The 20,598-nt window shown below is 44.1% G+C and overlaps 2 protein-coding genes across 29 annotated transcripts in view; one reads left to right on the top strand and one right to left on the bottom strand.

The window, feature by feature from the left end:
- The window catches only part of ANKRD13A (ankyrin repeat domain 13A), a 40,280-nt gene extending 29,669 nt beyond the window's left edge, over positions 1 to 10,611 (bottom strand). Inside the window, exon 1 of one of the 6 annotated variants that reach the window (XM_004053877.5) lies at positions 10,013 to 10,611. In XM_004053877.5, the coding sequence (XP_004053925.1) occupies positions 10,013 to 10,108 (96 nt within the window). In that variant the 5' untranslated portion in view covers positions 10,109 to 10,611. Of the gene's footprint in view, positions 1 to 4,150; positions 4,188 to 10,012 lie in introns of those variants that run through there. The other 5 variants (XM_063694322.1, XM_055359019.2, XM_063694323.1 and 2 more) reach the window with 5 other exon arrangements.
- The window catches only part of GIT2 (GIT ArfGAP 2), a 70,373-nt gene continuing 59,428 nt past the window's right edge, over positions 9,654 to 20,598 (top strand). For 5 of the 23 annotated variants that reach the window (XM_019038912.4, XM_055359010.2, XM_063694318.1 and 2 more), the window contains exons 1-3: positions 13,440 to 13,636; positions 18,081 to 18,214; positions 20,038 to 20,150. In XM_019038912.4, coding sequence (XP_018894457.1) covers positions 13,585 to 13,636; positions 18,081 to 18,214; positions 20,038 to 20,150 — 299 coding nt within the window. In that variant the 5' untranslated portion in view covers positions 13,440 to 13,584. Of the gene's footprint in view, positions 9,846 to 13,419; positions 13,637 to 14,238; positions 14,360 to 18,080; positions 18,215 to 20,037; positions 20,151 to 20,598 lie in introns of those variants that run through there. The other 18 variants (XM_063694319.1, XM_055359003.2, XM_063694315.1 and 15 more) reach the window with 9 other exon arrangements.

Raw genomic sequence — 20,598 nt, 5'->3', positions numbered from 1 at the left:
CAAATACATTACGATGTTAACTTTTTTTCTACTTTGGACCACAGAGGAGCACCTATGGATAAGCCACAGAGCAGCACACATTTCTTGGATAATTGTAACTCTTCAGACCTTCCTGCATCTCTCTCATCGGAAGAGGCAGTCGAAAAAAAATGCTGTAATTGTATTATAATGACAGTGTGATTTTAAAACAATAAGTGCATAAAGAGTAGAGGGGGAATGAGTAAAATAGAGAAGAGAAAACAACAGAGAAAATCAACAAAACCAAAAGTTGGTTCTTGGAAAATGTCAACAACATTGACGAACATTTAGTTAGATAGACCAGGGAAAAAAGAGAGAAGACTTAACTTACTAAAATCAGGAATTAAAGATGGAATATTAGCAACTGTACAGAAATAAAAAGGATTATAAAAGAAAACTATGGGCCGGGTGCAGTGGCTCATGCCTGTAATCCCAACACTTTGAGAGGCCGAGGCGGGTGGATCACTAGAGGTCGGGAGTTCGAGACCAGCCTGACCAACATGGAGAAACCCCGTCTCTACTAAAAATACAAAATTAGCCGCGCGTGGTGGCGCATGCCTGTAGCCCCAGCTACTCAGGAGGCTGAGGCAGGAGAATTGCTTGAACCCGGGAGGCGGAGGTTGTGGTGAGCCGAGATTGTGCCATTGCACTCCAGCCTGGGCAACAAGAGTAAAATTTCGTCTCAAAAAATAAAATAAAATAAAAGAAGACTATGAACAACTGTATGCCAACAAATTAGACAACTTAGATGAACAAGATAAATCCCTACAGAAATGCAAACTAGCAAAACTGACTCAAAAAGAAACCGAAAATCTGAATAAGTTTATAACAAGAGATTGAATTAGTAATTTTAAAACTGCCCACCAAAAAAATGCAGGCCCAGATGGGTTTTTTTTTTTTTTGTTTAGACTGAGTCTCGCTCTGTCGCCCAGGCTGGAGTATAGTGGCACAATCTCAGCTCACTGCAACCTCCGCCTCCCAGGTTCAAGTGATTCTTGTGCCTCAGCCTCCTGAGTAGCTGGGATTACAGGTGCCCGCCACCACACCTGGCTAATTTATGTATTTTTAGTAAAATTGGGGTTTTGCCATGTTGGCCAGGCTGGTCTTGAACTCCTAACCTCATGTGATCTGCCCACCTCAGCCTCCCAAAGTGCTGGGATTAGAGGCATGAGCCACCATGCCTGGACTTCACTGGTGAATGCTATTAAACATTTAAAGAATTAATACCAATCTTTCACAAACTTTTCCAATAAATAGATGAAGAAGGAAAACTTTCCAATTCATTTTATGAACCCACTATTATCCTGATGACAAATGCATCATAAGAAAAGAAAACCACACACTAATATCTCTTATGATATAGATGCAAAAATCCTCAACGATATACTGGCAAACTAAATTCAGCAACATATAAAAAGGGTATTATATACTATGACCAACTGAGACTTATCCTACAAATATAAGAATGGTATAACTTCAGATAGTCAATTAACGTATTACACCATATCATAGGATAAAACAAAATACACGATCATCTCAACAGCTGCAGCAAAAACATCTGACAAAACTCCAACATCCCTTCATGATTAAAAGAAAAAAACCAAAACTCTCAACATACTAGGAATAAAAGGAAACTTCCTCAAAAAGCATTTCTAAAAAACCCACAACTAACATCATAGTTAATGGTGAAAGACTGGATGCTTCCCCTCTAAGATGAGGAACAAGATGAGGATGTCCTCTTTCACCATATCTAGTCAACATTGTACTAGAGATTCTAGTCATGGCAACTGGGCAAGAAAAATAAATAAAAAGCATCCAGAATGGAAAGGAAGATGACATGATCTTGTGTATAAAATCCTAAGGAATCCACCAAAAAACTATTAGAACTATTAAATGAGTTCAGCAAGGTTTCAGGACACAAGATCAATAACTAATCAATTATATTTCTATATACTTGTAATGAGCAACTTAAAAATGAAATTAAGAAAACAATTCCATCTATAATAGCATCAAAAAATAAAACATTTAGGAATAAATATGACACAATAAATATAAAACTTACATACTCTTAAACCATAAAACATTGTTTAAAAAAAATTAAAGAAGATCTGGCCTGGTGTGGTGGCTCACACCTGTAATCCCAGCACTTGGGGAGGCTGAGGTGGGCGGATCACCTGAGGTCGGGAGTTTGAGACCAGCCTGACCAACATGGAGAAACCCCACCTCTACTAAAAATACAAAATTAGCCGGGCGTGGTGGCACATGTCTGTAATCCCAGCTACTTGGGAGGCTGAGGCAGGAGAATCGCTTGAACCTGGGAGACGGAGGTTGCAGTGAGCCAAGATTAGGCCATTGAACTCCAGCCTGGGCAACAATAGTAAAAACTCCATCTCAAAAAAACAAACAAACAAAAAAAACTCACAAAATTAAAGAAGACCTAAATAAATTGAAAAACATCCTTATGCTCATGGTTTAAAAGACAGTATTGTTAAAATGACAAAACTCTCCAAACTGAGGTATAGATTCAATTCAACTCCTATCAAAATCTCAGCTGGCTTTTTGCTGACATTGACAAGCTGATCTTAGAATTCATGTGGAAATGCAAGAAACCTAGAATAGCCACCTTGAAGAGAGAGGTCTGAGGACTCACATTTCACGCTTGCCAATTTCAAAATGTACTACACAAAGCTACAGCAATCAAGAAACGTGGTACTGGCATAAGGACAGACATACAGGTCAATGGAATACAATTTAGAGTCCAGAAATAAACCCACACATTTATGGTCAATTGATTTTCAACAAGGGTGCCAAAATAATTCATTGGGAAAGAACTGTCCTTTCAACAAGTGCCGCTTGAACAACTGAATATCTACATGCAAAAGAACAAAATTTTGGCTGAGCTCATTGGCTCATCCCTATAATCCCAGCACTTCGGGAGGCCAAGGCGGGAGGATCACCTGAGGTAGGGAGTTTGAGATCAGCCTGATCAACATAGAGAAACTCCATCTCTACTAAAAATACAAAATTAGCCAGGCATGGTGGCTCATGCCTGTAATCCCAGCTACCGGGGAGGCTGAGGCAGGAAAATTGCTTGAACCTGGGAGGCGGAGGTTGTGGTAAGCCGAGATCACACCATTGCACTGCAGCCTGGGCAACAAGAGCGAAACTCCATCTCAAAAAAAAAAAGACAACCCATGGAATGGGAGAAAATATTTGCAAATCACATACTGATAAGGGCCTACTATCCAGAATATGCAAAGAACCTTTACAACTCAACAAGTCAAATAACTCAATTTTTAAATGGGCAAAGGATTTGAGATGACATTTCTCCAAGGAAGATACACAAATTGCCAATAAGCACATGAAAAGATGCTCAACATCATTAATCATAAGAGAAATGCGAATCAAAACCACAATGAGATGCCACTTCACACCCACTAGGATGCGTACAAACAAAACAACAGATAATACCAAGTGTTGACAAGGATGTGAAGAAACTGGAACCTCATACACTGCTGGTGGAAATGTAAAATAGTGCAGCCACTTTGAAAAATTGCGGGCAGTTCCTCAAAAAGTTAAAACATAGAGTAACTACATGACCCAGCAATTCCTCTCCAAGGTATATACCCAAGATAAATGAAAACATATACCCATACAAAAACTTATACATGGGGCTGGGTGCGGTGGCTCACGCCTGTAATCCCAGAACTTTGGGAGGCCAAGGTGGGCTGATCACTTGAGGTCAGGAGTTCAAGACCAGCCTGGCCAACATGGTGAAACCCCATCTCTACTAAAAATACAAAAATTAGCCAGGCGTGGTGGTGCACACCTGTAATCCCAGCTACTAGGGAGGCTGAGACAGGAGAATCGCTTAAACCCAGGAGGCAGAGGCTGCAGAGAGCTGAGATCATGCCACTGCACTCCAGCCTGGGCAACAAAGCAAGCTGTCTCAAAAAAAAAGAAACCCACAAAAACATATACATAAATACACACAGCAGCGTTACTCATAATAGCCAAAAAGTGGCGACAACCCAAATGTCCATCAACTGACAAATGGAGAAACATTTTTGTCTAACAAACATAGTACATCCATGCAATGGAATATATTCAGTGATAAAAAGGAATTAAGTACCTGAAACATGCCACAACGTAGATGAACCTCCAAAACATTATGCTAAGTAAAAGAAGAAACAAAAGGCCACATATGATTCTATTTATATGAAATGTCCAGAATAGGCAAATCTAGAGACAGGAAGTAGGTTAGCAGGTTGCCTGGGCTGGAGGGGTTGGGGAGAAATGAGGAGTGACTGCTACAGGTATGGGGTTTCTTTTTCGGGTCAGGAAAATATTACAGGGTGGGTGCAGTGGCTAACACCTGTAATCTCAGCACTTTGGCAGGCCAAGGCAGGAGGACTGCTTGAGCCCAGTCTGGGCAACATAGGGACACATTTTCTCTACAAAAAAATCTTTAAAAATTAGCCAAGCGTGGTAGTGCTTGCTTGCAGTCCTAGCTATTTGGGAGGCTGAGGTGGGAGGATTGCTTAAGCCCAGAAGGTCAAGGGTGCAGTGAGCTGTGATGGTGCCAGCCTAGGCAAGAGAGTGAGACCCTGTCTCAAAAACAAGAAAAAAAAAAAAAAAAAAAAGAAAGAAAAAGAAAAAAAAATTCTGAAATTTGACAGTAGTGATAGTTGCATAACTCAGCAGATATACTAAAAACCATTGAATAACCTTTAAATGTAGATTATATAAGTGAACTATATCGCAATAAAAATCTTTCGAAAAAAATCAATGTGTATATGTTTATACATAATACATAAAACGAATCTCTCATGTACTGTTTGACAAGTTGCTTAATTCCTCCTGAGCTTCAGTTTGCTCGCTTGTAAAACTGAACAATAAAAAAAACCTACCTTACAGTTCTTACAAGGGGAAAGTCCTTAACTTAGCACGGTGCTTGACACCACAGTAAGTGCTGAGAAGAGTTACCTGTTATTATCATACGCCCACACTATGTAGTTTCATATAGCTGTCACTTTCTCCCTAAAAGGGATTTGCTCAAATTGCATTACAGTTAATAGTGGGGCTTAGAATCTTCAACTAATAATATGAGTTCAGAGAACAAGGACTTTCAGAATTTAGCTGGAATTTACTTTTTCTTTTGAGACAGAGTCTCCCTCTTGTTGCCCAGGCTGGAGCACAATGGTGCAATCTCAGCTCACTGAGATCTTGGCTCACTGCAACCTCTGCCTCCCAGGTTCAAGCAATTCTCCTGCCTCAGCCTCCCGGGTAGCTGGGATTACAGGCATGCACCACCACGCCTGGCTAATTTTGTATTTTTAGTAGAGACGGGGTTTCTCCGTGTTGGTCAGGTTGGTCTCGAACTCCTGACCTCAGGTGATCCGCCCACCTCGGCCTCCCAAAGTGCTAGGATTACAGGCCTAAGCCACCACGCCCGGCTAGAATTCACTTTCGAAACTGATCATTTAGGTTTTTCTTTTAAGTTTCTTTAGCCATGAGCTATACCCAAATAAAAATACCCATCCTCCTTTAACTAGGAGTTTCCTTCCTATTTGCTCATTTCAGCCCATCCACTTTTCTTGCTCAAAAGCCTTAAAAAAAATTTATTTTTTTTTTGAGATGGAGTCTCATACTGTTGCCGGGGCTAGAGTGCAATGGTGCGATTTTGGCTCACTGCAACCTCTGCCTCCCCGGTTCAAGCGATTCTCCCACCTCAGCCTCCCAAGTAGCTGGGATTACAGGTAACCGCCACCATGCCCGGCTAATTTTTCATATTTTTAGCAAAGATGGGGTTTCACTATGTTGGCCAGACTAGTCTTGAACTCCTGACCTCATGATTCACCTGCCTTGGCCTCCCAAAGAGCTGGGAGTACAGGCGTGAGCCACCGTGCCCAGCCAAAAAAAATGTTTTTTTAAGGAGACAGAGTCTTACTATATTGGCCAGGCTGGTCTTGAACTCCTGTCCTCAAGCACTGACCCCACCTCAGCCTCCTCAATCAAAAGCCCTCTTTACTCTCTTGCCATCCTCCTGCCGAGCTCTGAGGCCAGGCTGCAGAACCAGACAACTGGACACCCCTTCCAGCTTGCCCACTAGCCTCAGGTGAATTATCAGTTCCCCTGTGCCTTGGTACCTGGCATGCAGGAAGTGCTTCATAAACTCACTGTCACCTTTAGGGGGACTCCAGCAAGAGTCTGCTGGCTAGTCCTCCTCTCTCTCAACACAGACAACCACCCTCACTCCTCTTCACTCTCAGACCATCCTGGTCCTGTGTGGCCGCCACGCTGAGTCAGTGGGAACAGGAATCTTGAGGCCAGTTTCCTAAGGTGAGCTTGAACCCCCGATGACCAAGGGGGCACATGCGGAGAGCAGGCTCTAGGCTCTTCATCTTGGATGCCTAGCCCATGGCTCAACGATTTGAATCTGTGCCCGGGGCCTCACCTGGCCTGCCCCAGGCTGGAGTGAGAACCCCAGGAATGTCCTCCTCTTACCTAGGTGCTATACTTTTCACCTGCTGGCTTCCTAAACAGGGAGCCTGGCTCTAGAGTCAGGCCTCATTTGCCACCCTCCACCTCACACAACCCAGGTTTTCCAACCCTGTCTAAGGTACACTGACTCACCTTTGCATCTGTCCCCTTAAGTGTTCATGTCTCAGCATCAGTAAGAAGGCCAAAGAAGTTTAACAGACTTCTTTAGCTAAGTGGCAAACGACATAAGCAGAACACAGTTTCAACTTCAGCAACCAACTTCAAGGCCCCACTGAATATTAATGAGCTGATGGGTTAAGAGGCACTTTATTAAATGCCTCTGCTGATCAAATTAAGGCCTGAAACAATCTGGTAGTTGGCATAGTTACACAACTGCCTGCTATTAGTGAGACAGTGGGATTGGGGCTGGCTCACACACACAGAAACATGTGCTTATCCTCTTCATCTGGATAAACTTGATTCTTTCTTGTGTTGCTGTTCCTGGAACAGGAACAAAAAACCTGGAAAAAAATTCTTACCGCTATCAGTATACATGCTCCAAGTCTCAATCAGGTGATAGAGGGAATGAGGAAACTGACAGCAGAAACTCACCAGCAAACAAAACATTAAGGGAAACAGCCACTTTATTGCTGGGGTGATAAGAATTTTTTGGGTTTTTTTTGTTTTTTGAGTCGGAGCCTTGCTCTGTCTCCCAGCCTGGAGTGCAGTGGCACGATCTTGGCTCACTGCAACCTCAGCCTCCTGGATTCAAGCGATTCTCCTGCCTCAACCTCCTGAGTAGCTGGGATTACAGGCACGTGCCACCACACCCAGCTATTTTTGTATTTTTAGTAGAGACGGGGTTTCACCATGTTGGTCAGGCTGGTCTCGAACTCCTGACCTCAGGTGATCTGCCTGCCTCAGCCTCCCAAAATGCTGAGATTCCAGGCGTGAGCCACCATGCCCGGACTTAAGAATTTTTTGTTTTTAATTACGCAATCAATACATCTTCCTTGCAGAAAAACTGGAATATAGAGCAAAGAAGCTCAATCCCCAGGTTTACAAATGATAATTATAATAGCAGCAGCTACTAGTAAATATTGTTTCCAATTACCATATGCCTGCACTTTCAGGTCCATTATCTTCCTTATTTATTCTCCATAATCTTGAAATGAAGTCATTTTTACTGAAAGAAGTATAGTAGGGGTTAAGAATACAGGATTTGGGCAAGGCACAGTGGCTCACGCCTGTAATCCCAGCATTTTGGGAGGCTGAGGCGGGCAGATCACTTGAGTACAAGAGTTCAAGACCAGCCTGGGCACCACAAGAAGTAGATGCCTAAAAACCAAAACTGGTCATTTTTAAAGTGTCCTAGCTGAGTCTTACAGTTTTTACCTCTGTACCATGTCTAGTAATAGAAAAGGAATTAAATGATCAGTATACTAAAATGCCTAATGGTGAATCATTTAGTCTGAGGGCATGTGTCATATCTCCTTAACTCTTAAATACTTGGTCTGTCATCTAATTAAGAACGATGACTCTCACAAAAGTTTACCGTATCTGGAATTCTTTTTAAATGAAAAAAGGCCGGCCACAGTGGCTCATGCCTGTAATCCCAGCACTTTGGGAGGTAGAGGCGGGCGGATTGCTTGAGGCCAGGGGTTGAAACCAGCATGGCCAACACGACAAAATACCACCTCCACTAAAAATACAAAAATTAGCCTGTAATCCCAGCTACTCAGGAGGCTGAGGCAGGAGAATCGCTGGAACCCGGGAGGCGAAGGTTGCAGTGACCTGAGATCGCGCCACTGCACTCCAGTCTGAATGACAGAGCGAGACTCCATCTCAAAAAGAAAAAAAAAAAGAAACAGAAAAGAAAAGAGGGTAATTTTGGACTTTCGGTGAGGGCTCAACCACCTTAAATATGGCAGGTTGCAAGCACACAGCTTGCAGCACCCATTCACCAAATGGAGTAATGCTAACCTGTCTCAATTTTTGTCAACCATAAGACAAACAATCCTCCTCTTCCTCTACAATTTCTTGACAATTATAGCACCAATTTTGAGCCATTCAAAAACCAGGTCTGTAAGACACTGGATAAAATGTATGAAGTCAACAAGAACAACCATACTAGATTTCAGGGGTAATCACAAATCCTCATCCTAACTGCTAAGTTTGTTAGCTTGAAACTTGAGGGCACCAATACCTCCCAGAATTGTTGGGAGACTTTAAAAGCAGAGTTTCTCGGCCGGGCGTGGTGGCTCACACCTGTAATCCCAGCACTTTGGGAGGCTGAGGCGGGCGGATCACCTGAGGTCGGGAGTTTGAGACCAGCCTGACCAACATGGAGAAACCCCATCTCTACTAAAAATACAAAATTAGCCGGGCGTGGTGGTGCATCCCTGTAATCTCAGCTACTTGGGGGGCTGAGGCAGAAGAATCGCTTGAACCCAGGAGGCGGAGGTTGCAGTGAGCCGAGATCGCACCATTGCACTCCAGCCTGGGCAACAAGAGCGAAACTCAGTCTCAAAAAAAAAAAAAAGAAGGAAAGAAAGAAAAGCAGAGTTTCTCAACCAAGACGCTATTGGCTTTGGGGGCCGGAGAAGTCTTAGTCGCGGGGGGCTGTCTTGGCCATTGTAGGATGTTGAGCAGCATAACTGGCTTCTACCCACTACCAGAAGCACCCACTCCCCACTTTCAACAACCAAAAATGTCCCATACATTGCCAAATGTCCCCGGGGGGTCGTGGGTGCAAAATCACCTCCAACTGAGAGCACTACTGCTTTAAAGAGATAGCAATAATGAAAAGATTAAAGCATCAAAGCACTTTAGAACAGGAAGGGATTTTAAGGAGCCTGAGAACCAGTGATTCTCAAACTTTGCTAGGTATCAGCCTCCCTGGGGAGTTTGTTAAAATGCGGCACCTGGACCTCACCCCGACCTATCAATAGAGTCAAGTATTGGGTTCTGCCCCAGCACCAACATCCTCATTCTACAGCTAAGTTAACGTCGGCCAGAGAGGGAAAATGCCTTGCCCAAGGTCACAGGGCGAGTTAGAACCTGGACTCCAAAACCAACCAAGCCCTTCCTTACAACAAGGAGAGTGTGCTATTCTTACGTCTTTGAGGCAGCAGAACCTAAAAATGGTTAAGACGGTGCATTCCGGAGCCAGCCGGCCCGAGTGAAAATCCCGACTTGGCATTTATCAGCGGGGCGGCCTCGCACAAGGCACGTAGCGTCTGAGGACCTGTTTCCTTCTCTGTCCAGTGGAAAAGTAACAGCACCTACCCTCCAGCGTTATTGGAAAGGTGAAGAGAGAAGATATTTAAAAAGCCCGTCGCACGGTAAGCACTCGATACGTGTCCTATTATTAGGACTGTCCCACACCTGCAAAGTGGAAGCGGTCTGGGGATCCCGGGGACAGAGGGCTGGAAATGGGCTCAGGGAGGCGAAACGACCCCCGATTCCCCGAAGTCCCCACCGGGAGACGGACCCCCGCCCCGCCCCTCACCTGGCCCTGCAGCTCCTTCTCGAGCTGCCGGTAGTCGTTTTTCCAGACTAGGAGGTGCAGGTGGTAGTGGTCGCCGGCGTCGCAGGCGGAGGACATGGCGAGGAGGCCGTAACCGGGTCCTCGTCGCCCGCCCCAAGTCTCGGCCCCGGCGGGGTCTCCCGCGCCCGCCTGCCTGCCCTGAGGCCGGCGAGCAAGCGAGCGTAGGGCGTGTTACGCTGCCGGCCGGCTGAGCCGGTCGGGTGCGGGGCGCGCGGGAGGTCCGGGGTCGCCGGCCGGCTCAAGGACCAGGTCGGCCGCGCCCACCCCGCGCCCCGCGGCGTTCCCGCCCGCGCTGACAGCTCGCGGACAGACTTCTGCGGACCTAACTGCCCCAAACAGGGAAGTGCGGAGAGCGAACCACCGCATGCCGCGGCGGGGATAGGCGACCTTGGGCACCGGGTCCGGGGTCCGCGCCATTGCACCCACCTCCAGCTCACACCGAGAAACTCAGTGCAGCCCACAGAACAGAGCTGAGGCTCATTCTCTTGGCCAAAGATCTCCACGCGGAAAGTTCCGTCTACCTGTCCCCAGCTTCTTTCCCCCTGCTCCAGTAGCCCCATGTGGTTCGGTCCACAACTGGGCCTCTTCCATTGGCTCTGCAGTCAGGGGGTGACAACTGAGCCCCGGACCAAACCATTCCAGCTGCCGACACCCTTGCAGCCTTTTTGGAGCAGGACAGATGCTTCCACGACGGGTCAAAAGCCATTTTGGAAGTGGGCAACACCGGACAATTTTTGAAGGAGGAACGCTAAACCCTGGCGAAGTGGCTTCAAATACAGTATTTGCATAAAAGGGGATATTTCTACTTCATGATTTCTCAACCTCGGCACATATTGAACTGGGCAGTTTTTGTGTGGGGGTTGTCCGGTCCTTTGTAGGATGCTGAGCAGTTTCCCTGGTCTTTCTCCCCACTCAATGCCAGTAGCACTCCCCAAAACATGTCTCTCCAGATATTGCCAAATGTCGTCTCGGGGAGAAAAATCGTCCTCAGTTGAGAACCGCTTCTATTTGAACTCCGAACCGGGTTATGATTCAATAGCTAACTGTGGTGGTGATTTAGTCCATGTATGAATGTCATTTTTAAGCTAGCTTTTTGGATTTGAGGTTATGGCTGAAAGGACTGATAAATAATATACATATTTGACCACAGTCTGCGAATACGAAGTTTATTCTTTGAGTTTCAGGCACTATGCCTCCTTGACTCAATGAAGAACCAAATCAACTTACAGCTAGCTACTCATGGGCTTGAACTTTCTGCTGCTGCTTCAGCTCAGCTGTCTACAACTAGACCACATAGCTGGATGAAGCTATTTAATGCATTGTGAAAACATTCCCTCTGCCCTCTGAGTGTATGCACATCCAGCTCTTCAGATGCCTGCAACAACAGCTGTTCAAGAATCCCAACCTAATCCATTCTCCACAGATGTGGAGCCCAGAAGATTTGTGAGTTGTTAAACCAAAACAGGATGCAGGAGCACCAGGATGGCACCTGGAGACTCTAACCATGGAATGCGTGGGAATTCTGTGATTATTCCTCCATCACACATTTATCACACTGTAGAGATGGACTCAAGACCAGTGCTTCTGAGGCCTCTTCCAGCACTTCTCATTCTTTCAGATGCCTTTTGCAACTTAACCTTCTTCTTCTTCTTCTTCATGCCATGTTTATTGAAAATCTCCCTATCTCATTAATCAGAAAACCCCATAATGACAGGAACCACATCGTTTTGCTTACCAGAGTATCTAAAACCAAAATAGTACCTGGCTAACAACAGGCATTCAATATTTGCTGAATGGAAATCATAGCTGTGTTTATATGTAAGACAGACAATAAGTAATCATTGGTATTAGGGTCACATCTCCTTTCTCCTTCACACTGATTCACCTCATTTCATTGTGTTTATCTCACACCATTTTGTAAATTATCCCATGTTAGCTATTGTTATTCTCAAATTCCACGCATATGAAGAAAAACAGTAATTAGAAAATAATAGCAATATCCATAATTATGGGAGCTACTATTTACTGAGGGGTTACTATCCAGTAGGTGTATCACATTTTTCCCATAATTTATTCCATCTGTCCTTAGCCAAAATGAATGTTTAACTTTGCTGGTCACATACAAGTTTTGTCGCATATTCTTCTTCCTCTTTTTCTTTCTTTCCCTCTCTCTCTTCTCCTTCATTTTCATCTCGCAACCCTTTAAAAATGTAAAAATCATTCTTAAGTAGCAAGCCATACAAAAACAAATCGTGGACTAGAAGTAAACAATGCATTATCTTAATTTTGAACATGAGATTAAAACTGAAGCCTAAGGAATCATCTAATATATTCTTTTTTGTTATTTTTGTTGTTGTTGTTGAAGTTGTTTTTGAAACAGTCTCGCTCTGTCACCCAGGCTGGAGTGCAGTGACGCGATCTCTGCTCACTGCAATGTCCACCTCCCAGGCTCAAGCGATTCTCATGCCTCAGCCTCCTGAGTATCTAGGATTACAGGCATGCGCCACCACGCCCGGCTAATTTTTTTTTTTTTTTTTTTTTTTTTTTTTTTTGAGACGGAGTCTCACTCTGTCGCCCAGGCTGGAGTGCAATGGCGTGATCTCAGCTCACTGCAACCTCCACCCCCTGGGTTCAAGCTCCTGCCTCAGCCTCCCAAGTAACTGAGATTACAGGCGCCTGCCACTGTGCCCGGCTAATTTTTGTATTTTTAGTAGAGACGGGGTTTCACCATGTTGGCCAGGCTGGTCTTGAACTCCTGACCTCGTGATCCACCCGCCTCGGCCTCCCAAAGTGCTGGGATTACAGGCGTGAGCCACCGCGCCCGGCCAATTTTTGTATTTTTAGTAGAGATGGGGGTTTCACCATATTGCCCAGGCTGGTCTCGAACTCCTGCCTCAAGTGATCCGCGTGCCTCAGCCTTCCAAAGTGTTGAGATTACAAGAGTGAGCCACCACGCCCAGCCTGGAATCATATAATATATTCTTATTTTACTTTACCCCAGTAAAATGCAAGCTTCATAAGGACTAGAAATTCAGTCTTTGCTCACTGCTGTTTCTCCAGTGGCTGGGACAGTATATAAAACATGGTAAGTGCTTGATAAACATTTGTTGAATCAAGGAATGAATGAATGAACTTGACCATTGATTGCCTCAGGAAGGTTGTGGCTGCAGGGTTCTCATCACAAGATATTGCTACTTCCCCTGGTATTAATCAGTTGGGACGAGTGGAATCTCTGCCAGAGAAGAAGACCCAAATTCAATATTTAAAGGTAGGACAGATGATACTCGGGCAGTCTCCTGCCCTCACTCAAGATGGCGACAAGGCAGCGTGCCTTTTCCGGTCACATGACCTGACACTCGCAGAAGGGTACCTCCCCGCGCGTGCGTGCTGTGCCAAGGCTGCAAGGCACTGAGGGGAGAGGCGCCGCCGTCAGCGCCGCCGCCGCTGGGACCCGTTAGAGCGGAAGCGCCGCCGCCGCCGCCGCCTTTGCTGTCCCCCGGCCTCTAGTTCCCCGCAGGTGGGAGGTGGGAGCCATGTCGAAACGGCTCCGGAGCAGCGAGGTGTGCGCTGACTGCAGCGGGCCGGGTGAGTCGCACCGGCCGGGCCCGCTCCCCTCTGCTTTTCTGGCCCGGACCCCTACCCCGGGGCCGCCCCCTCAGGTCAGGCTGCATCCCGCGGCCAAGCGTCCGCAACCCGCGGCTAGGGTCGCAACGAAGAGATCCCTGGGCGGCCTTGGGGTGGGAACCGTCCCGGGCCTGTCAGAGCCGGGCGGGCAGGGGGCCGCCGCCCTCCCCGTCCCTCGCGGCCCTCCCTTCCCTCTCGTTCCCTCCCGTTCCCTCCGTCCTAGGCCAACTGGGGAGGTGACGGGGGCCAGGGCTGCTCCCCCAACAGGAAGGGGCTTGGGCAATCCACAGGAAAGCCAATTACAGAAGTAAAATGTGAGCGTCCTCCCGGCTGCAGCCTCCAGAGGCTGCAGGTGTCACCTCCCACTAGACCCTTTCTCCGCCTGGGTGTCCTGCCCGGGGAGGATGACACTCCCTGAGACTCGCCAGAGGGTCCCCGTAGATGACTTCCCCGCTGCTGACATCCGACAGCTACTCTGCCCGGGAGAATTGCCAGGAGATCGGGGTCTTCCAAACACAACCAGCACTTAGGAGGCAGTGCTTGTCTCAAGTTTGAGGATCTGAACGGCCTGGGTTCAAACTAGATTTTGCTTCTGGATGACCTTGGGCTGGTGACTTCACTTGGTCACTTGCTTGATTTCCTCATTTTTTTCGATGAGGATAATCGGGAGTATCACGCTTAGTGGTGAGGAAGATTCAATGAATACTCGTAGAATCATATCATCTAAGGCTTTTCTTTTCTGCATTATGCTGTCTACAGTAGAACCCTTGTAGTCCCTTCAAGCTATATTTGACTATCTAAATCATACGTTGATTACAACGGAAACAAACGCAAAATCACCAGCAATGTAGGGGCATTGAAACGCTAAAGCCATTCCTTCATAATGATGCATAACTGTTCATACATAATATTCACATTTAGAGATCAAGTGTGTCTTAGCAATTGCAACTGAATTGTCAGGTCTCTGGATAGATTATTACATGCTGTTTTAGGTGCTTGGATGTATTAGCTTTGAGTTAATTCGAAGGTAACATGGCTTTCTTGGCACAATAGTGTCCGATAAACAATCTTAATTAAATCATTGAACACCACTGGCTTTGCAACTGTTCTGATCTTAAGCTTGTCATTTGGAAGTGGAGACCGATTGTAAATAGAACTGTGATAACTCAAACCTCATGTGGTTGTTTTATGGCCCGTACAGTGCAGGTGTTACCAGTTTCCTTTGAAGATAGGGAGGGGGTATGGAGGAGTTTAAAAAGAAGTGTTTTCTAAACCAAGTTAGTGTGAGTTATACAAACTCCATCGTTTTCTCTAAAAATGTTATTTGTTCCACTTCCTTATTTTCTTGCCTATTTTCAGTTGAACTTACTGTGATGTATTTGATTCACATGTGTCTAGCTTCTAACTTCCTCTTGGAATGCATATTGTTTTGCTTCTTGATAGGGTACGGGGCAAAGCAAAATTGTTCCTCCATTGCGATCCTAAATATACTTTTGCAGCATTTTGTGCATTTCAGAACATTTTCTCTTCCATTGTATCGCTTTAGTTGTTGTCTCATACGCCTAATCTGCAGAGACTTGAGTCACTTCCTTCCTGTTTTGAATATAATTAGGCTACCTTGAAATATTCTGTGAAATTGAGCAGCTGGGAATTTGTGCTGCCTTTTCTGCACAGCCCTACTGAGAGAATTACCTGTGGGGTTAGGGACCCCTTTGAGATTCTGATGAATGCTAAGGCCTTCTCCCCTAAAATGCACGTGAACGAATTCACCTAAGATTTGTCTGGGGGAGTCACAAACATTTTTGAAGTTCATTTGTGGTGTCCCTGGAGCCCTGGCTCCAGATGAACTTAAAGGGTTTTACCCAATCTCATTCATACAAACATTTTTATTTTACTATGTTAACATTCTGATATTCTTTCCATGGGATTCTGATCCAGGATGCTAAAGTGGTTAGTCGAATACTTGTCTTAATTAATATGTGTTAAATACTTGCTAAAAAAAGAATACTGCAAATCCTCTGAATAAGTGAAAACCAAAGCTATGCTTCAAAACAGTCTTTTTTTTTTTTTTTTTTTTTTTTGCCATTAGTGTCAGTACTATACTGCAGGAAGCAGTGTTGTTAATGCATCTTTGTAGAGCTCCTTCATCTGGACATTTCCAATCTCTGCTTTTTAGGATGATATAGTAATAGCGACAGAGTTATACTAAATTGAATTATTTTGATTCTGTTTTATTTTATGCAAACATTTAACCATGATCACATCTTCTTAAATATTCTTTTTTTTTTTTTTTTAATGAATCTGGTTCATTTCAAATACATCACACTCTGAGTTCAATTACTTGAAAACTCCATGGAGATTTTCAGTACAGTAGTAGAGTGGTCACATGAAATGTTCAATGTTTTAAGTATTTTCCATCAAAAACTTTGTCCAGTGATCATGAATTTCACGTCTAGAAAATATCTGAATACTGAGAAAATAATTTAGAAAAGATATAACAACATTACTACTTTACTATGTGTGAGGTACTTCACTTATTCTCTATATCCTTACTATCCCAAGATTTGTTGTTGTTCTCATTTGAACCATGGTGAAAACACTCAAGTAACTTGTCTGAGATCATTGTGCAAGAAGTGGCAGAGTTGGGGTTCAAACCCTGAACTGCTTGTCTCTAGAGCCAACCCTCTTAACCACCATACTCACTGGCTCCCAGGATTCGTCTTTGATTGAAAGCCCATAACTTTTCATTATATGGTTTGAAAGGGTTTGAATAAACTCTTAAAAAATGGTAAAGATGGTGTACATGCATTTTAGAGATTTTTGTGGACATTGAAGAATTTTTAAATGTAACCCTTTGACCAGGCAGCTTAAGTGGCACCTATTGTCACCCCATTGTGAGTCTGACGAAGTGTAGCTCTTTCTTTATTTGAGGTTTCTAGGTATTCAGTTTACTTACCCAGATCCATCCTGCTTGCCAAGTATGAAATTATCCCTTGTTTCAAAGGACAGCTAATGAAGCTCTATGACTTTAAAGGGAAAAAAGTATTATACACACACTAAAAATATTATTCATTTTTATTTTACATCTTTGCCTCTGTGAAGCTGCTGTTATTGCAACTTCTTTTTTTTTTTCAGATCAGTTGCAAGATTGGACTTGGTAGTTTATATAAAACAATTAATTGGCTGGGCACAGTGGCTCAAGCCTGTAATCCCAGCACTTTAGGAGGTCGAGGTGAGTGGATCACCTGAGGTCAGGAGTTTGAGACCAGTCTGGCCAACATGGTGAAACCTCGTTTGTACTAAAAATAACAAAAATTAGCCGAGCTGGTGGCACACACATGTAATTCCAGCTACTCGGGAGGCTGAGGCAGGAGAATTGCTTGAACCCTGGAGGCAGAAGTTGCAGTGAGCCGAGATTGCGCCACTGCACTCCATCCTAGGGGACAGAGTGAGACTCTGTCTCAAAACAAACAAACAAACAAACAAACAAAAAAACCAGTTCATGGACATGATAGAACATTTCCTAATGGAAGAGGCCAGGTTTCCCTGTCCTCAGAACCATAGCAGCTGAGTGATTTTATGATTCTGTAACTCGCAGCTTTCTGCTAAGCATATTGACATGTTGATTCATAGCAGTGAATTAGGACAGCAGTCTTTACAACACTTACTGCAGAAAATGCTATCTGCATAATTCACTGTCAAAATTATATTATCTTGGCCGGGCACAGTGGCTCACGCCTGTAATCTCAGCACTTTGGGAGGCCGAGGTGGGCGGATCACCTGAGGTCAGGAGTTTGAGACCAACCTGACCAACATGATGAATCCCTGTCTCAGCTAAAAATACAAAAATTAGCCGGGCATGGTGGTGCATGCCTGTAATCCCAGCTACTCTGGAGGCTGAAGCAGGAGAATTGCTTGAATCTGGGAGATAGAGGTTGCAGTGAGCCAAGATTGTGCCTCTGTACTCCAGCCTGGGTGACAGAGTGAGACTCCATCTCAAAAAAAAAAAAAAAAAAAAAAAAAAAGTATTATCTTGATTTTTATGGAGATGGATCCAAAATCATTCATCTGTACCCTCTCAATTTGCTTTCTTAGCTTGAATGAAAAAGCATGCATCTGAAATGGTAGATCCACATTAGGGCTACAAACTGTGGCCCTGAACCAGAAAGAAGATAACTGTTTACCCAAGGCTCCCACTGGTGTTTTTAGTCTCAATTAACATTGTACCTAATCAGCCAAGGTAGGTCATACCATCCGACAAGATGACCAGCCTGATGCATTGATGAGCACACTGAAACAAAAATGTCTCCTTTTTCTGACAAACCAAACCTCAGTCATCTTTTGCCATCTGGCGGTATAGCAACCTGCTGGTATCCCTGCCACTGAGATTTCACTCTCTTTCCAGATCCTTCCTGGGCATCAGTAAATAGGGGAACGTTTTTATGTGATGAGTGCTGCAGTGTCCATCGGAGTCTAGGGCGCCATATCTCCCAAGTGAGACATCTGAAACACACACCATGGCCTCCAACACTGCTTCAGGTAAAGGATAAGAATTCTCCTGACAGTTGGTAATTTACATTTTAGGGCTCATCATGTTAATAACTAAAATTTCTCCTGGTGTACTTCTTCCATAAGACAAAACTGTTTCATAATTGAATAGAGATGGCATGCCCATCAATGCTATTTACAAATATTATCTGTATTGAATTCAGTAAAGACTTTTCTTCCTACTTGACATAAATCTTGTTCAAAAAGCTCAATTATAGGTAGATAGATGAATAGTCATTAAAATATCTTGGTACTGTTGCTCTGTTGACTTTCTAGACTGTCATCGGAAATTTTTTTTTTTTTTTTTTTTGAGATGGACTCTCACTCTGTCATCCAGGCTGGAGTGCAGTGGCGTGATCTCAGCTCACTGCAACCTCCGCCTCCCGGGTTCAAGCGATTCTCCTGCCTCAGCCTCCGAGTAGCTGGGATTACAGGCACCCGCCATCATGCCCGGCCGATTTTTGTATTTTTAGTAGAGAAGGGGTTTCACCATGTTGGCCAGGCTGGTCTCGAACTCCTGAACTCAAGTGATCCACACCTCAACCTCTTAAAGTGCTGGGATTGCAGGTGTGAGCCACCACGCCCGGCCAGTAGTCCATCTTTTCTATGCATGATAGTGAATGTTTCTGAAGGCTACTGCCTGAGAATCTTTTCTTTAATGTACTTATTCCTGAGTACCTGCTAATATTTTTAGAACATGTTTTTCTGCTTTGATAGCAGCATGGGCTGGGATTCCTCAGAAACTTCTGAAACATTTTAAGTTTTCTTAAAGCTCTTGTTACTAGTCAGAGAGACCAAATTAAATTAATATGTTTTGATTGCATGTAGAATACCCTGTTAAATGAGTTCTTTGTTTTATTTGGAGTCCAATGTCATGTCACCTTTACTTCTATCCTGGGGTACACATTCTTCAAGTTCTCTTGGAACTCAAGGTTAAGTGTGTGTTTTGCCTTCATTTGTCTTGATTACACATTTCACTGAATCTGTGACAGCTGCACTGAATCTTAAACTTGCCTGTGTGAACCAAGGAGCCAAAACAAGCGGGTTTGTATCTCTGATGTGAAAATAACTACACTGCTGTAAAAAAACAGATGGGGCTGTTTTAGGAGTCATGCCTTAAAATGAAATTTGGAGATATGATTTATTACTAACTTTTGCTTAGAAGTTTCTAACCACTCACGCTCATGTGAAAGGGGCTGTTTACTGCTCTCAGGTCTGTCTGTGTTTGCAAAGCCAGATTGTAGTACAGAATCTCAGTAAAGTCCAGAGATGAGTTGTTTAGAATGCCAGGGTTGACCCTAAAGCAACAATTCCCCAAATGTGGAACCACCAGTGGTATTCAAGACAGATGTAGGTAATACATGTTTTTTTTAATGGTTACATTATTTTACTGTGTATGGGAAAGCTATAACTAGCACATCAAACTGTAGTTGTTTTTAAAAGTAAGTGGCTTTAAAGACAAATATTAAGTGAATAATATAGACAGTACATGGGTCGTTAAGAATGTTGAAAATAGTGTTTAATTAGGTTTGGGAAACCCTGCTCTAAGGTGTCAGAGTACTTTTTTTTCTTTCATACAGAATAAGAACTGTTCAGTCACACTTTAGGTATTTAACTATCCTACTAGTCAAAGCTGAATCCTGCATATAGATTGATCATCTTTCTCATTCTCAAATCAGAAAACAGTGATATGAATGATATTCCTAACGAATGAGTGTTTATAACAGGACTTTGTTTACTCTGTTCAGTCACTGATCCCCATTGAATATTTGTGAAAAGAAATTAAAGTCTTATGTCATCCTCCTTGGTTTTAGATGGTTGAGACCTTGTATAATAACGGTGCTAACTCTATATGGGAGCATTCTTTGCTGGACCCTGCGTCTATTATGAGTGGAAGACGTAAAGCTAATCCACAGGATAAAGTACAGTGAGTGGAATGTTTATAAATACTTTTATTTCTTCATAACAAATGGGGCCCACTGAAAGGAGTGCAGCTATTTTTGGTCAGTCTCCACAAGGGCAGCAGAGGAGGGGGTTACCCTAGTTGTGCATCAGGTTCTTTGCTATTAGAAATGCAGAATGGGGTGGGGCAGGACCATCTGTTTAGCATGGCCACCCAGCAGGAGTAAGTGGCTTCCTCAGTTGGAAACCATGGCTTGGAGTCTGTAATCAGATTTAAACTTATACTCAAATAAGAGGTGATCAGACCAGAAATCTAGGTCTGGGCACCCGTCTGCCTGTTGCCTCACTTATAAGATGGGACTAAATGCTGCTTTCTCCCAAAGTTGCTAAATCAGTTCAGACAATTACACAGAGAAGAGGACTACTATAAAAAGCGGGTACTCTGGAGTTCCAGCCATTATAATAACTAATGT

This window comes from Gorilla gorilla, chromosome 10, assembly GCF_029281585.2.
Source record: "Gorilla gorilla gorilla isolate KB3781 chromosome 10, NHGRI_mGorGor1-v2.1_pri, whole genome shotgun sequence".
In the NCBI taxonomy this organism is placed as follows: Eukaryota; Metazoa; Chordata; class Mammalia; order Primates; family Hominidae; genus Gorilla; species Gorilla gorilla.
The sequence above is the reverse complement of the archived record's forward strand: the minus strand, read 5'-3'. Positions and strand labels throughout refer to the sequence as shown.